At 37.3% G+C, this 18,750-nt stretch overlaps 1 protein-coding gene across 2 annotated transcripts in view; it reads right to left on the bottom strand.

Annotated features, from left to right (window-relative positions):
• otog (otogelin) overlaps nucleotides 1-18,750 on the bottom strand; it is a 57,467-nt gene that overhangs the window by 24,083 nt on the left and 14,634 nt on the right. For both annotated transcript variants that reach the window (XM_058381314.1, XM_058381315.1), the window contains exons 15-29: nucleotides 18,041-18,186; nucleotides 15,196-15,328; nucleotides 14,902-15,079; nucleotides 14,423-14,547; nucleotides 12,339-12,551; nucleotides 12,067-12,232; nucleotides 9,090-9,164; nucleotides 8,944-8,987; nucleotides 8,617-8,782; nucleotides 3,236-3,343; nucleotides 2,921-3,059; nucleotides 2,670-2,804; nucleotides 1,994-2,137; nucleotides 1,719-1,838; nucleotides 138-254 (exon numbers count right to left, since the gene is read on the bottom strand). In XM_058381314.1, the coding sequence (XP_058237297.1) occupies nucleotides 138-254; nucleotides 1,719-1,838; nucleotides 1,994-2,137; nucleotides 2,670-2,804; nucleotides 2,921-3,059; nucleotides 3,236-3,343; nucleotides 8,617-8,782; nucleotides 8,944-8,987; nucleotides 9,090-9,164; nucleotides 12,067-12,232; nucleotides 12,339-12,551; nucleotides 14,423-14,547; nucleotides 14,902-15,079; nucleotides 15,196-15,328; nucleotides 18,041-18,186 (2,009 nt within the window). The remainder of the gene's footprint in view (nucleotides 1-137; nucleotides 255-1,718; nucleotides 1,839-1,993; nucleotides 2,138-2,669; nucleotides 2,805-2,920; nucleotides 3,060-3,235; nucleotides 3,344-8,616; nucleotides 8,783-8,943; nucleotides 8,988-9,089; nucleotides 9,165-12,066; nucleotides 12,233-12,338; nucleotides 12,552-14,422; nucleotides 14,548-14,901; nucleotides 15,080-15,195; nucleotides 15,329-18,040; nucleotides 18,187-18,750) is intronic.

The raw sequence follows: 18,750 nt of genomic DNA, 5'->3' as shown, positions 1-18,750 counted from the left end.
ACATCTACCAAACACAAACACACAAAATACCTCTCAAGGCACTATACAGTCACACATACAGTAAGTACAATCACAGACTTACGCATGCACCACTGTAAATACACACAATAATAAGCCACATTTTGTCAACAACTCACCACCGGATGACATGTTTGGAATACTTCGCTGAGGAGAATCCCACACTGCCTTTTGGCAAAAGATTCCCGGGTTGGATTCAAAGCACATGGATGCCTTAAATCTGGACTTTTAATACACTACATGTGAATACACATATGAAAAACATATAAAAGACCACTCTTAATAACACTTAAACCCCTCCACAGAGACCGACCAGCCATAACATTACGACCACCTGCCTAATATTGTGTTGGTCCCCCTTTTGCTGCCAAAACAGCCCTGACCCGTCGAGGCATGGACTCCACTAGATCACTGAACGTGTGCTGTGGTATCTGGCACCAAGATATTAGCAGCAGATCCTGTAAGTCCTCTAAGTTGCGAGGTGGGGCCTCCATGGATCTGACTTGTTTGTCCAGCACATCCCACAGATGCTCAATTGGATTGAGATCTGGGGAATTTGAAGGCCAAGTCAACACATCAAACTTGTTGTTGTGCTCATCAAACCATTCCTGAACCATTTTTGCTTTGTAGCACGGCACATTATCCTGCTGAAAGAGGCCACAGACATCAGGGAATACTGTTTCCATGAAAGGATGTACATGGTCTGCAGCAATGCTTAGGTAGGTGGTACATGTCAAAGTAGCAAATCCACATGGATGGCAGGACCCACAATTTCCTAACAGAACATTGTCCAAAGCTTCCGCTGGCTTGCTTTCTTCCCATAGTGCATCCTGGTGCCATGTGTTCCCCAGGTAAGCAACAACACACACACGGCCATCCACGTGATGTAAAAGAAAACGTGATTCATCAGACCAGTCCACCTTCTTCCATTGCTCCTTGGTCCAGTTCTGATGCTCAAGTGTCCATTGTTGGCATTTTCGGTGGTGCACAGGGGTCAGCATGGGCACTCTGGTCTGCGGCTATGCAGCCCCATATACAACAAACTGTGATGCACTGTGTATTCTGACACCTTTCTATCAGAACCAGCATTAACTTTTTTTTAACAATTTGAGCAACAGCAGCCACACAGGCTAGCCTTCACATCCACATAGTATCAATGAGCCATGGCCACCCATGACCCTGTAGCCTGTTCACCACCCTTCCTTGGACTACTTTTGATAGATACTGACCACTGCAGACCGGGAACACTGCAGTTTTAAAGATGCTCTGATCCAGTCGTCTAGCCATCACATTTTGGCGCTTGTCAGACTCACTCAAATCCTTACGCTTACCCATTTTTCCTGCTTCTAACACATCAACTTTGAGGACAAAATGTTCACTTGCTGAATAATATATCCCACCCACTAACAGGTGCCATGACGAGGAGATCATCATTGTCTGTGGTCATAATGTCATGCCTGATCGGTGTATACAGACAAGGATCAAAGATACAACACTCACACACATACACACACAGACTTGAGGACATTTACAAGACACACACACACACGCACACACACACAGATCTGTCGGTCTGTTTAGATATTGCTGCCATACCATATAGCCATACCATTCAACACGTAGTCATTCAAAACCAGTGTCATCCTGGTTAAAGAAACATGTTGTTAAATGTTAGTGTATACTGTATGTGTATAACTTGCCTCTGCTGCTGTCCAGCTGTTGCCAAACTCCTGTGGCGTTGATACGTCCATGTTATCTGGGGTTTTCATTTCATTTACTGTTTTAAGATCAAAATTCCCACACAGACCAGATAGTTTACCCTGAGATTTACACACACACACACACACACAGAGAGAGAGAGAGAGTTCAAATTGAGGCAAGTAACTGTTTGTGTTTTGTGTTTTGGAGGAGATTGGAGGTTTCTGTGTGTGTGTGTGTGTGTGTATCACTGAGTGCCAATATATGTATGTATGACCTGCCACTGGGATCCAGCTTGTATGTGGATGGTGTTTTTTCTGTCCCAGAGCACTGATATCTCATACTGTTTTAGATGGATAATAGTGAAGTAGCCTGCATTAAGGATATACACATTCTGTCTGTCGATTACACTGGATGGATTCTGCACACAGATAAAAGGTCATAAACACTGGTTAAAAAAATCAATTAAACTGGCATAAATGAGAAAAAAGACCCAAATAAAATATGACATAAATAAAATTAAATAACAAAATAAATATAAATGTAATAAAAAAAATACAAATAAAATAACTTTGTAAGAGAAACCATTTAAATCAGACTAACTCATCCAGTTCCTTAAGTAGGTAACAACATGCTTCAAAATTAAAATGTTATTTTAAAAAAATATATATTAAAAATGCCTTTTTTTCACATCTTCATTGTCACCTCTCTAACTGTTATCAGGACCACTGTTATTGGTATTACTGCTAGATTAGTCTTCGAACACATCTAGTTAACTCGTATTAAATCAATAGCAATTTATAATGGAAACTGATCAACATATTCCACAATATTAGAAATCTGTATCTTTGCAAATACATCCTTATCGTTTCACTAATCACATGTACCACATTCTGTGAAGTGAGTAAATAATAAATAGTCAAATATTGCAACACGTAATATTTAAAACTTACAGGTTTACCACTTTCATCATCAAAAACAATGATGGACTGCCCAACAGATATAAAAAGGGTTTTTCTGCAGATCACACCACTTTCAAAGCAGTCTACATTCTCTGCTGTAACACTCAATGTTACATCAGTTGAGCTCTGAAAAACACACACATTCCATTGACAGAGAATTTATAATTAAATCTAGGAAAAAACATCATCAATACAGAAAAAAAAAACTTTTCCTGATAATAGAGACTGTCCACATATCATACCTTTATCAGGTGAACTTTACAGTCTCCTATGTAGTCAAATAGCAATCCATCAAATGTACGGTAGTGTCGATCTCCATACACAGTACACATTGATGCACATGGATGGAAGTTGCACTGGAATAAACCATGCTGACACACACTAACACACAACATGCACAGTTAGACACTTGCTGTTTAGTTTGCAGAGGTTCTTTTTGAATGATGGGTTGTCTATAAGTATTTCAGTTGGATTAGGCTTTGACAAAACAGCAATATTTCTATATTTTCCCTGAATATTTTGTGTGTATAGATTCTGTTTGCAATGTAATGGCTCACCACTGGTGGCAGGGTGAGGACACTCTGTCCCCTGGGTAATACTCTTTACCCTTCCATAAACATGGACATGAAACAGGCTCAATACATTCATCACCATGCTTTAAAAGTCTATAGGATAAATGCACAGACATAATTATGTATTAGACACTCACATTATATTGCAGGCAAAATAAGGTAGAGCAGCATTACATGTTCAGATGAAAAACTGGTGATCTGGTGGTTCTCACCTTCCATCTATCACGCCCCTACCCCACCGTCATCCCCAAACACACACATACACACACACACACACACACACATATCAACAGAGAGTAGTCTCAGTTCTCTGTAAATAAAGATCTTGTAATCTTGCAAGCTAAATCATTTTTTGACTTGTCTCAGGGCCCTGAATGGAACATGAGTAAAAGTAATGCAGTGTCTGTGAGCACTGTGGAAAGCTAGACTTTGATAGAAAGGTGCTAACAGTTCCCTTTCTCTACCAGCCAGCATGCTAGATCACTTACATTCTTCAAAGCACCCATCATAGCCATGAATCTTCAAGCATCATTTAATACTCTATATCACTGTCTTTCTTTTCCTCACCCTCTTTACTTTGTTACAATACAGAAACATCTTAGATAAATTCAAAGTCCACTTTTCTAATTACTACTGACTGGTCAATGACTAGAAAAACTACATGCTGAAGCTGTTTAATGTAGCGCAAAAATCAGATCAGATTTCTGATTATGTAGTTTAAGAATAGTATAGAATTGCTATAGAACAAAACCTGAATAGCAAATCTACCTACTCATATCTAAAATACAATTAAACAATATCCATAAAGCCTTTCATTCTTCTGCATCTTTTGATGTGATAAAAATGTGATAATTTGGTGAGACAACAAATTTAAGCATATCAGTCATTTGATCCAGCTATGCATCTGTTTGCACTATATACACTATATTGCCAAAAGTATTCGCTCACCCATCCAAATAATCAGAATCAGGTGTTCCAATCACTTCCATGGCCACAGGTGTATAAAATCAAGCACCTAGGCATGCAGACTGTTTTTACAAACATTTGTGAAAGAATGGGTCGCTCTCAGGAGCTCAGTGAATTCCAGCGTGGAACTGTGATAGGATGCCACCTGTGCAACAAATCCAGTCGTGAAATTTCCTCGCTCCTAAATATTCCACAGTCAACTGTCAGCTGTATTATAAGAACGTGGAAGTGTTTGGGAACGACAGCAACTCAGCCACGAAGTGGTAGGCCACGTAAACTGACGGAGCGGGGTCAGCAGATGCTGAGGCGCATAGTGTGAAGAGGTCGCCAACTTTCTGCAGAGTCAATCGCTACAGACCTCCAAACTTCATGTGGCCTTCAGATTAGCTCAAGAACAGTGTGCAGAGAGCTTCATGGAATGGGTTTCCATGGCCGAGCAGCTGCATCCAAGCCATACATCACCAAGTGCAATGCAAAGCGTCGGATGCAGTGGTGTAAAGCACGCCGCCACTGGACTCTAGAGCAGTGGAGACGCGTTCTCTGGAGTGACGAATCGCGCTTCTCCATCTGGCAATGTGATGGACGAGTCTGGGTTTGGCGGTTGTCTGGTGTGGATGAACTTGACTGGCCTGCACAGAGTCCCGACCTCAACCCGATAGAACACCTTTGGGATGAATTAGAGCGGAGACTGAGAGCCAGGCCTTCTCGTCCAACATCAGTGTGTGACCTCACAAATGCGCTTCTGGAAGAATGGTCAAAAATTCCCATAAACACACTCCTAAACCTTCTGGACAGCCTTCCCAGAAGAGTTGAAGCTTTTATAGCTGCAAAGGGTGGACCGACGTCATATTGAACCCTATGGATTAGGAATGGGATGTCACTTAAGTTCATATGCGAGTCAAGGCAGGTGAGCGAATACTTTTGGCAATATAGTGTATATATATATATATATATATATATATATATATATATATATATATATATATATATATATATATATATATATATACATAATCATTATAAGAAGAAGAAACAGCACTTTATTACTTATTACTTCCCTTATTACTCTCCTTCATTAGTGCATGTGTGCATATGTGTGTGTGTATGTGCTGATCTTTTTTGTGTCTGCTCATAATGTGCACTAGATATCCATTACTTTTTTCCCAAAAGTAATGTTACAGGACATGGCTCTGTTGAAAGCACTGATTATTTTATAGTGAACAGATGCATAGCTCTCTTATTTTCAGTGAAGAAGAGAGACAAATAGAAACTGCATTCACTTTAGACTTATTGAAACCTCTTTTACTTAATGTCTACTGTGATCACTATAAGCTTTGTATATAAAATTGTTGCTGCCTTGCGGGGAAAATATTAAGGCACATGTGCTAAATGTGTTCTATTAGCTAATTTCATTTAGCCTGCACAAACTTCCCAAAAAATCATATATCTCATAGAACTTCATACAAAACCAGTAATATTTAGAATTCACAGCAAACCTGTTGCATAGCAACCTCCCACATTCTACATGTAGGATCACATCTCACAGTGCTTAAACACTGTTGACTTTCTAAAACATACTCAGCAATATGGTCTGGTGTGATTCAAAGATTAACAATGACAATGAAATATTGTATGAAAAGTATAATCCATCTCTTAGACAAAAATGTTGAAAAACTAAAAGGCGATTGTAGCTGAAACATAGAAGAGGCTAAGAACCTGTATACTTACTGAGCACTTCATAAGGAACACCTGTACATTGCCTCATTTATGCAATGATGCCAATCATATGGCAGCAGTACAATGCATAAAATCATACAAATAAGGGCCAGTAGCTTTAGGTAATGCTCATGAATAAGGGGGAAGGGGGGGTCTCAGTGATTTTAACTGTGGTTGGTGCCAGATGGGCTGGCATGACTATTTCTGTAACTGCTAACTAAAAATCTGATTTCATGCACAAAAATCTCTAGAGTTTCTTAGAATGTGCTTATAAAGAAAAAAAAACATTCAGTGAGAAGCAGTTCTGAGAATGAAAAAGCTTTCCTAGTGACAAAGGTCAACATTGAATAGTCAGACTGATTAATACAGTACACTATATACAAAATGATGGTAATGTGAATTACTTCAGTAGCTCATGAATTTTTTATCTAGCCTGAAATATTGTTCATATACTGTATTTCCTAATCACCTGCCTCTTACTGACATCAAGAAACATATTTCTGTTTTTAAATTTTAACTGTTATAATAAATGCTATCACCTAATAGTGATAAACAGCTGACAAAAGGTAGAATTTGCATTTATACACCTGGATATAGGTGATACTGATCATTATTATCCATTATACTTATGGTCATTGGAGACATAATAACCATAGTGTTATAGGACAATCTCTTATTATAAAATCAGCACAAAACTAAACAAAAGTTTCCTACTTGCATGCAAAGCAGCTTTTGACTATAGTGTCATGATGAATAGAGCTCTTTTGGTGTGTAACCAGACACACCCAAAGGGACCCAATGACCATTGTTAATTTTTTATGGATTAAAAAAGAGGAAGCTATCAAAAAGGTCATTCCAAGCAAGCAATGCTATATGCAGATCACAAGCATTTTAAAAGAAACCGGATTTCTTGCTGATCATCCTGTCAACATGTGCTAACAAACTTTCCTCTTCTTGGTCAGTTTCAGGAAAAACAAACAAAATTTCCACTCCTAACAAGATAAAAAAATCAGTGCTTGCATAAGCTCAGTTTTTAGTATTAGAAACAGCAGTTTATTGGATTGATCATATGCATTTCCAAAATTTCTTTATGCCGATGTTATGGAGCATTTAAATTTGATACTCCATTGCTGAGCATGTCTGGTAAATCAATCTACTAATATTTCATGAGTTTCATGAGTATGGCATGTTTTCCAATAAAGGGCCTTTGTGACATTTATGCTCCAGATGAGTCCAGGTGCCAAGCAGTCAACTTGCAGGAACACCCATGACAGAATTCAGCCTTAAGATTCCATTCCCATGGTGTCACTGGGGTAGGTTTCCATTTAAAGGTCAATAAGTCAGAACTAAATGAATCTCTCTCTCTCTCACACACACACACACACACACACACACTCCCAGACACAAGAGCCATCTTAAATATCACAGCCCTTCAGTCTTGCTACCACTTTAAACTTTTTTTTTATTTACAATCATTTTCTACATTTCTAGATGTTTCTGTCTTTTGAAGGTTTCAGTATTCATTGAATATGCAATACTCCTAAGTAGACCAACTTATTCCAAACTTAAATTGATTTAAAACAGCACAACATATCCTGAAATCAAATAAGTATCTCTGTTGGATACTAGCTGATGAATGGATTTGCATAAAGCTCAGGGTGGCTTTTAGTTGTTAAACACATGTTGTGGCACTTAACCTCAGCTTCGTTGTCTTTAAACATATCAAGTGACAAAACCCTATTGGCAAAACAGGAGTTAGGCAAACTCCATAGCCTTTGCTGGGAATCTGATGCATAGTATGCAAAGAAAATGTAGTTAGAATAAAATGAACTCATTTGACTGTCAAAAGTCAAATCATCACATTAAAATTTAATCATCATATTAAAACAATGTTCCCTTTGTGCCAAAGTAAGAGAATTAATGTTCTCTCCAAAACAGTAAGGTAGCAATAAATGCTGCCTCTATCGAAACCAGTGCTACTTTTTAATTGTTGAACAAGTAAGCAGAGAGATTCCTCATCATAAAATAAATTTTTAGCTAGAATATGAACTTAACTTCATAACTTTATCCTTTAACACCACAAGCACCCTTGATGGAATAGAAAATGTAGGCATTTTTCTGTTGATTCACAAATAAATGTATTCTAAATAAGTTTATTTCTGTAGTTTTATTTCATATGTACCCACTGGCCACTTTATTAGGAGCACCTTTACACCTGCTCATTTATTCAATTATCCAACCAGCCAAATATGTGGATGCAGTCATTGACTTTAATCATGACATGGATGGTGTTGCTGGTTGGAGATTGAGGAAAGGTATGGTAACTCATGTAACCACTTATTACAACCTTGGTGAACAGAAAAGCATCTCAGAAAACCCAAAATTCTATTATGTGAACATGAACCAGAATATCAAAGTATATAGTTCCCAATAAACCATTAAGCCAGTAAAAGTAAATTTGCACTTTGACATAGATTTTACAAGTTTCTGAAAATTCTGTCCCAGAGACGTGTTCTGTTCTGGTGGCTCATTTTGGCATTTTCCTTCCTGCCCTTTGGTCACAAGTGGAACTGTACCACAAATGTATTATTTGTTATTACAGTTTGTAAAGGACACGTGGCCCTTCTACTTTACAAAGCTTAGATTAGACTTATCTTGATTACACATGTATAATGTGTACTTACCCCAGTGGACAGATACAGCCGGGCACACAGGGCTCATGACTGGAGCAGGTCAGGTTAAGCAAGTATGACTCACAAGTGTGAACACAAGCCAAACCTTTCCTAGCTGAAAGTCCTTGCACCATATTCCCACAGTCTTCATAAACTTGTCCTGGAGGGCAAAATTTATCTGAAGAAATAGTACAAATATACACATTGATAGTTGATCCAACAATTTGGTATATTTTATGTATATCCAAAACCCCCAGTTCTTTCAAATATCCTTGCAAAGAATCAAGCTTTGAGTCTCAGATTTTAGTTATATGTGAAGCCATAAATAATGACACTCACCTGTAATAATGCTTTGTGAGACAAATTTTCCATCTTGACAAATTCTATATGGAGAATCAGTATATAGTTTTAATTTAGTTATACTCAGACAAAATAGACAAATTATCCAGATGCATTCATTTGACAATTATTTGCCAGGATCTTACTGTATATCTGATGATGTCAGAATCACATCTCCAGGAGAGTAATCAGCTCCCAGGAAGGAACATGGGCATTCACTCCTACACAATGCATATATGCCTTGAGTTAGCAATTTCATTACATGAGTAATATATAGTGTAGTTTAATATTCAAACATTCTAATATTTAAAAATATTTAAACATTGACAAAAATATTGTTATTTTAGCTAACACAGCATATTGTAGTTAACGAACTAAATAATGAGTATGAAGTCAAAGTGCAGCCCTTTAGCTTTAATATTGTTACAAACAAAATTGGTGAACTGTGTAGAATTTGCAGCAGTTTATAACAAGTAAGGTAAGAGTTTCCACATCATACAATTTATTTCTTGATTTGTCATCATATAATTAATTAATTTTATATGTGGCAAAAAGATTATTATTTACCAAAATAATTGGATAAACTAATTGAATCATAAATTAAATTTGTAATTTTCATTATTTGGTTGCAAATCATCTGTAGTTAATGACTGTCAAATGGCTAGAACCCACCAGATACTGGGTCCCTGCTGTGAACACATTATCAACAAATATCAGGGAACAAGTTGGCAGCCACAGATACCCACACCAAAGACAATGTGGCACACTTAGTTTTCCATACTCATACTCATTTCCAGTTCAGTTCAGTTCCATTCATTTCAATTTGATTGGATACTGTCAAAGAAAAATCTTCACAGAAATGTATAAATTACAGGCAGAAATGTTTATACGTTCATAGCAATGAAAATCTCCATGAGACAACATGAGAAAGAAGCCATGACAGGAATCAGGAATAGGCTGAACCTATTCTCATCTCGGTAACACTGAATGATGCAAAGTTAATGTGTTAGAAGCAGAAAAAATGGGCAAGCATAAGGAATTGAGCGAGTTTGACAAAGGCTAGATGATCAGAGGATCAGAGCATCTCCAAAACTGCAGCTCTTGTGGGGTGTTCCCGGTCTGCAGTAGTTGAATGGGCGAAGGCTGGCCCATGTGGTCCATTCGAACAGACAAGCTACTGTTGCTCAAATTGCTGAAGGCATTAATGCTGGTTCTGATAGAAAGGTGTCAGAACACACAGTGCATCACAGTTTGTTGTGTATGGGGCTGCATAGCCGCAGACCAGTCAGGGTGTCCATGCTGACCCCTGTGAAAACACCAATGGGCATGTGAGCATCAGAACTGGACCAAGGAGCAATGGAAGAAGGTGGCCTGGTCTGATGAATCACGGTTTCTTTTACATCCCATGGATGGCTGGGTGCATGTGCGTCGCTTACCTGGGGAACACATGGCACCAGGATGCACTATGGGAAGAAGGCAAGCTGGTGGAGGAAGTGTCATGCTTTGGGCAATGATCTGCTGGGAATCCTTGGATCCTGCCATCCATGTGGATGTTACTTTGACATGTACCACCTACCTAAGCATTGTTGCAGACCATGTACATCCTGTCATGGAAACGGTATTCCCTGATGGCTGTGGCCTCTTTCAGCAGGATAATGCACCATGCCACAAAGCAAACGTGGTTCATGAATGGTTTGATGAGCACAACAACAAGTTCCCCAAATTCCCCAGATCTCAATCCAATCAAGCATCTGTGGGATGTGTTGGATAAACAAGTTCGATCCATGGAGACCCCACCTCAAAACTAAAGGATCTGCTGCTGACATCTTGGTGCCAGATACCACAGCACACTTTCAGGAATCTAGTTGAAACCATGCCTCATCAGGTCAGGATTGTTTGATGTTTGATGCTTGGTCAGTGTGTTATATAATCAAAAAGACAAAATTGTGAACACAGGAACTTATGAGCTTTTGAGCAACTTCTGAATATAAGCATCAAAGTCTGAATTCATTATTGTATAATGTTAAGGTCTATTGTATCTAAATGAAGCTCTTAACTGTTCAATGATGAATGAATGAACGAATGAATGAATGAATGCAAAATGTTAACAGTCACAGTCCTAATGTTATCCATTGAAGAACATCAACAGCCATCCATTTGGTCTCTTAAAATGGGATGACCACATACACTATATGTCCAAAAGTATGTGAACAAATGCCCTTCACACCTATATGTGCTTGTTGAACATTCCATTCCAAAACCCCAGCCATTAATATAGAGTTGTTCCACAACTTTACTGCTATAGGAGCCTCCACTCTTCTGGGAAATCCCTCTTCCACTAGATTTTGGATAGTGCCTTTGGGGATTTTCTCATTCAATCACAAAAGCATTAGTAAGCTCATGAGCTGACATCAGGTGAGAAGGTCTGGTGCATGGTTGGCATCCCAATTCATTCCAAAGTTGTTCAGTGAGTTTGGGGCTCTATGCAGGTCACTTGAGTTAATTAATAGATCTAGAACATTTTAAAAGAAATACTAATAGAAAATAAAATCACAATGTGCTAAGATGGTAGATTGCATTAAAGATTGCATTACAAACTTTTGCCTGTTATGCAGTGGCTTTAACACAATATTTGTTGGGTGGTGTGTACACCAGGTTGCTGTAATTTTTTCTTTTTAATTCATTCTTTCTGTTTCCCCTAAAACATTTCTATTTGATTTCTGCTCAAATTAATTTGCTTGTTATATCACATTAAATGTTAAAAAGAATCTTGACATGATTTTGCTTAGTTACAGCTTAGTTATTTGCTTTCCTTAAGTGAATTGAATTTTGTTTAAAATTTTGTTTAAAAAGTACCACCAAAATGAACCAAAATGAATTTACACATACACACACACACACACTCTCTCTCTCTCTCTCTCTTTCTCTCTCTCAGACACAAACAAACATATGAATCTTCAGACTGCAAGTGTTAAACTGGGACTGTCTGACTGTTCATGATAGTAGTATGTTTTCTGTGTGAGTACTGTACTGAAAATGTGCAAAATCACTGTGACAAACAGATCAGTATAATACATCAGGCTTTCTTTTAAGCTATGGAAAGCTGGGTTTTGGTCAATTTACCTTTTAACGCAGGTCTGTGTGTGCATGCTGTAGTATGTGCCTTGAGGACACACACATCCCTCCTCACACTCATCGCCACAAACCTTTGGGAGTGACAGGGAGAGGCAGTGCCGTTCACAGGATGACACACACACACCATATTCCATTGTTGGCGGACAGGTCACAGCTGCAGAACATACAGACGCCTTAACATGGGACTAGGAGATAAATGACTTTAAATGGTTTGGCAGTACTGATTAGAAGTTGCATAAAGGCATTTATTGTTCACTCACCACATTCAGGCACATGTGAGCGGAACTCAATGATGATATTGTGCTTCCTGCAAGTGCGTATGTAATGGGCAAGAGCAGAACAGAGACACGGCGTTCCACACCTGCACACATCTGCACGGCACTGCAGCTGGAAGGCCATGGGACTCACATGCTCATGACACACAGCAAATACCTCCTGTGTCAATATGTCACACTTCTCCACAGCATAGGACGCTGAATTCAGGCAATATAAGTATACAGACACATATTCAGCTGAATTATATGTAAATGACCCCAATTAGGCTGTTGTCCAAGCGTTGAAAATGTTCAATCCCTTACATTATTTTTTGTACACACATTTAAAAATTTGTGTTAACATGGTACAAAAAAAAGTTGGCAATAAAGATTTGTAAAAACCAACAACAAAAAATAAGCATCACAGTCTGTATAGGCAACATTGGAAGAAATCTGTATACAGAAATTCCAATAAGAGCTTGCCTGTGATGCATCACAAAAAGTAGGTCAATCAGCATACTTGTCAAGTGGTGACAAAACCAGTGAAACATTACACATGTGAATAGTGGAGTAATAAGTCATTCATTGTACCACAAAATTATTTTTAATTGTTTAAATGTATCTAAACGTAATGCATAATCTTTTCTAAACCTATAAACACTGATGCACATGCACAAAACATTACATGTTGAGGTAGATGGGTAACTACAGAAAAACGGCGCATTGATTTCCACTTCTAACAGCCAAGAACAATAATCAGAGACTATCAAGGTCATAGACTCACCCTGAAATGAAAATGTCAATTAGTCTCAGGTTCTTGTTCTAAACTGAATGGAGCTGAACCTGATTAAATTTCTCCTGTAGTAGCCCATCCACCTCAAAGCTAGAGTTGGATGGGCTAGTTCAGGAGAAATGTACATCAGGTTCCACTCCTTTCAGTTATATAGTATATAGTAGCTCTGTTCAACATTTACAGGAAAAAAGGCTTACAGGAAAAAATTGTGAATAGGCAGAAAATGAGCATAAATGTACAACATAAGCATGAAGACGAATCTGGAATGCTTTGCAGTATGTATGTAGACTCCAGTTAACTCCAGTTGACTCCAGCAATTCAGTTAAGCAGTAAGTAGTAAGTAGTTAATGCTATTGGTAGATATTTTTTTTATTTTGTACTCTTTATATCACAAAGCTAGGAAAAATAGGCACAACTTTTAAGCACAGCTCAGATGACTAACAAGTTTGAACAACTTGTACAGTTGGTAGTGCAAAACGTCAAATATACAAGACATTCAGACTTTTATATTTTCATACAAATACATGGAATTTGTGTATGACTACATGCTGCCTTTACACATTTATAATGTTTTGTCTTTTTCCAATTTTGCAGCTGTTGTAATGACACGGTTAAATTGGGGAGGTGATCAAACAGCAAGCTTCAGAGTGCCGCAAATGAATATTAAGTTTAACCATTTGTTTACAAAACTTTTGGGTACACACACAGTGAGCACAACTACAAATAGAAATTTCACTGAAATAAAAGTGAATTTCAATTTAATGCATTGTGGGACTGTTTATTTAGTTGAGAAGCAATATAAATATTTTCTAAAATAAGACTATAGTTGACATTATAAGACATTGAAAAGACATCTGCAATTGCAGAAAATTTTAAACTTGTACATGGGTCCTGTGGGCCTCAAAATGGGACGTTCAGAAGAAGGAGTGAAAGGCATAAAAAAGTTTCATTGTGGCTGCTTACGGGACATGTTTTTAACATATGACATTTAACACAGGCCATTTAAAAGATATTTCTTTGATGTATATAAGCTCAGTGGGTTAAATTTAGCGAGTCAGAGGAAACGGTGAAGAAAATGCATGGAAGCATTCATTCTGTCCATTCATTATATGGGTACAAATCTAAATCCTTTTTAGATATCAGAACCTTCAACATGAATGACAAATGTAAGCATAACATTGAATGACTTTGCACAGGAATCCATTAATTTATAACAGATTTATAGTTTATAACAATTTATAGCCAGGTCCTGATTATAATTTTTTTAAGTATGTGTCTGTGTGTCTATGTGAGTTACCAGCTTGCTGATGAGTATCACATGGATCCAGCTGAGGTAAACTGGGCCGTGGCAGGCAGGCTGATGGCAAGCGCCAAGCATTTCCAAACAAGTTTGGAGAACTCTCTATCATGCCTGATGGTGCACTGAATTGCATACAATAGACAAATTAAAAGAGAGACAAACAAAATACAAACACAAGACATGGCCAGATGGGAGAGACTATCATTATATTATTGTAGTTTACTATTTGTTTCATACAGTGACATTTAGCATAGGAGCAGGGGATAATTTTTCAAATCAAGTATAGAAACAGTCTATATCAGTCTAAATCTGTCTCACTGTAGTCTTAAAATAGAAAAGTTAGATTTTCTAAACAGGTGCAATATTGACTTTAATTGAAAGTTAAATAAAGGCCTGTGGCCAGCAACTTTGGGATTTACACAGGAAATGAAACATCGAATATGAATACAAAAACTGGATGAAACAAAGATACTCACAGAAAGTCATCCTGTATATTACCATTGAAGGTACCACACAACCCCACTGTATTGTCCCTCCACAGTTCTCCAAGCTGCAAGTACAGCCGAAATTCTTTCCAGTTGTACTGAAGCCGTAAACCCTGCACTGTCTTTAACTGGACAAACATGGATGATAGCTCCTGGATCTGAAACATCTCTATGAAGAAAAATAAAAATGCATGCATTTAGTTGGACATAAGTACAATTAACATAACTACAATTAGCATGATATTAAATTTATCTTTGTCTGTAGCAGAAACAGTAACGTGTTACCATCTGAATATGGCAGAGAGACACGAATCTGGCTTGCCATGTACACCTCCCCACTGTGGCTGATTGTGACCTCAGTGCGAGGGTCCTCATTCAGGACCAGGTTCACTGACTGAATACAAGCCCCATCCAAATTCTACAGTGCAGTACACACACACACACACACACACACACAGACCTATAGAGGCATTGCAAGCACTAGTGAAGAACAGCAAAACAGGTAGCACAACATATTTTATCTGTTTCAATTGTAGATCATTTAGTAATTATGTAATTCAGTAACTGGGCAAGTATTCATGAGAGATCATATATTCTGAGGAAATTTGAGGCTGAATTGTGGCACTCTGAGGCTGAATTGCTTCATTCATGAGACTACAGATGCTACCAAAGCTGAAGGCTGCCCAAAAACAGATCTCCCAGTAAGCATTTTACTGAAATGCTTCTCTCTCTGTCCTCTCACTTTCCCTCCACTACAAGGTCTTTGAAAGTCATTCACAGCTGTCAGAGATAAGCTGAGAAAGAAAAAGAAAAGCTTTGGGGCCTTTTGATGTTCTATCAAATGTTGTAGCACACAGCATATCAAACTCTTTTTCATCTTCACCAAAGAGCTGTAAAGAAGTAAACGAAATCTGACAGACAGCTCTATTCCAAAAATATATACTAATCTAGTAAATATATGTGTTCTACATAATTTGTTCCAGACTACCAAAATGGTTTCCTTCACAGCTGATGGAATGTTCCCATTTCCTTGTTTCTTTGGCAAGTATTAAAAGCAAAGTCATGCTTTTCCTCCTTCCCATCCTCGTCATGCTGAGGAGTTGAGGAAGTGCATTCAAAAGTGGTCAGTATAGCCCTAAAATAATTTTTGCTAATGGTTTTATTGTTATAGCCCACAGTATTTTATGGAACCCATACCAAGCACAGCATGTTTATACTCGTACCATCAGGTAAATGCTTCAGGATGTAATGTCAAAAACCACATGGCTAAGGAACATTTTTTATCTGCAGGCCAGCAAGCTTGTCAATAACTATCAACCACTGCTGCTAATACAGCATTTACAACTGACTCTGTCCAGTGAGGTAGTAGACCCCAATTGCTACACACAAACAAAGCCGTTTTTCTGTTATCGAACCTGTAGAATATTGCACATTTTAGCACAGCTCAAATTGAATGAATCTTACACTGTATATCACTTTGTACAAGTATATGTGCATATATAATATATATATAATATATATATAATATATAAGTATATATTAGCCTACCTACATCCCAACAGTACTTATTAGTAACATTAATTTTATATATTTATACATTAAGTAAGAATTTCATTGTGCAGTGTACCTGCATGTTTGCACTGAAATTATGCGTCAATACTAGTGGTTTTGATAGCCATAGTGGTATAACAGTATTATTATTAGTCCAGTACTGTGTAAAAAGTGTACACACCCTATTAAAAAAAAGACTTAAAAGAAATGATCATATACCTGTCATCTCTGAAGTGATTCTGATTAATGAGTATGTAAATAGTATTTAGGTGTTTATTCTGTTTTCATTTCTTTGTATCTAACTTGCAATTCTAGCAGCTATAATAGACTTTGTATTTGTACTGCATGTGACATAATCCTAGGGAATACTGCCATTCTAATCAAGAAAGGACACAAAATTACAGCAATCTGGATTTTCTTTCATGATAATGATGCCAATAAAAGCAAAGCTTACTTAATCTGTGCCAGGTTTAAACACCCTGGGGTGAATTGGAACACTGGCTCTTGACCTCACTAAAGCTCTTATTCTTTCCATGTACTTGAATTATAAAATTTGAATTTGTATTGATACTATAACTAATGTAGCCTGCTAATCATTTCATTTAAAATCAATTTGCTAAGTGCATGAACACACAAGTGTCTGTTTTCAATTTAAACTGGAGAAACATAAATAGAGATAAATGTTACATGATGTCCATGACTTAATTCTTAAGGCAAATTCACATTGGACATCTAATTCAACTGCATATTAAAAAGAATTATTGAGTACATAACAAATCATGCAAAAGGGTAATAGGAGCACTTTAGGAACAATAAATAGAAATCAGTCATAGGCAGAATTTTGCATTCAAAAAGAAGCCTTTCTGAGAAATCAATCAACTAAATTCTAAAAGCATTTCTATAGTTTTTTCACTACTCTGTAATTAGCATGTCATGTACTGAAGCACCTCTAACACTTACTGTAATGATGAAAACTTGTGATAGCTTTCATGTGATATATTTTTTTTAAATAGCAGTCAACTGTAAAGTTTGAGTAATCCTGTCTGACAGGAGTTAAACCAATTGTGGTGTTCTGCTGATGTAGCCCGTCCACCTCAAGATTTGTGCAAGTTAAGATGCTTTTCTGGTCACCGTGGTTTGTGAAGAATAGAATTTCCTTGAACCTTGAACCAATCTGGCCTTTCTTTTTCCACCATTCTGTGTAAACCCTAGAGACTAGAGACTTTCGTATGTGAAATTCACATATATCACAGTTCAACATCATTCTGAAGTTTCTTGTGAACAAGTATACATGTGATGTCAGGGTTACAGACATGAAGTGATGACTGTGCTAGTACTACTTTGCAAGAAAAGGAGCAAATGGGAATATCTGAATAGTTATAAAGGAAACCATTGTAGGATGACACAGAAGCCTTCCGCTTCAGTAAAACAATTTCACAGAAATTGCAATTTAACAATATTTCTGTTAAATGGTCTGACAACTAACCAAAATTATTTTTAAGAGTAACAACTTATAGTTGATTGATCTAAAAAAAATATTTATATTCAAGAGGAATCACAAAAGTGTTAAAGCACTTACAGGTCCACATGGGGAATTCTGGATTGTCACAATAAACCCGCCTGGGTTTCGGCTTTTGGCTAAAACATACTGACATGTAGCCTGGAAGGTGTAAACCTGGCCATCAAAAGATTGAAAGTACATATCTCCTGTAACTGAGCATTCCCCTGCAACATATAACACAGAGTGTGTTCAGATATAGTATAGAAATATAATCAGATTAAATATTTTTTATTTTTTAATTTTTTTAAGATTTTACTTAAGTCAGCTTTCACTGGATGACGGTTCACTCTTTCAGCCTGCAGTTCTATTGTAGCAACATGTATTCTAGTATAGGTTTGTAATTTTTCATTTACTATATCAGTGAACGAAGACACAGAAGTTAATGCTAGAGCCAAACATAGTGTAAAATAAAAAGCATCACAGAATGAATGGGATATACACTGCATAAAGCATGTGTCTGGCATAAAAAGTGCTTAATCTGGATATTCAAGGAAGTTATTAGAAATGTATAATCTCTTTTGTTACATGAGCTTTTGGCTGTCTGCTTCCAAAACATTTTTAAGCCCAATTTTGACCTTCAATTTCAAAACTGCCACATGCTAATCAATGCATAAAAATATAACCACATATTGATTATATATGTCTTTTAAGTTTTCTCCCTGGTTTTATGTGAACATAGAGCATAATAAATACAGAGGAAGTCATTTCAGTATTCAGTATTCATATTC

This window comes from Hemibagrus wyckioides, linkage group LG27 (assembly GCF_019097595.1).
Source record: "Hemibagrus wyckioides isolate EC202008001 linkage group LG27, SWU_Hwy_1.0, whole genome shotgun sequence".
Taxonomy (NCBI): domain Eukaryota; kingdom Metazoa; phylum Chordata; class Actinopteri; order Siluriformes; family Bagridae; genus Hemibagrus; species Hemibagrus wyckioides.
This window is presented reverse-complemented; position numbering and strand designations above follow the sequence as displayed.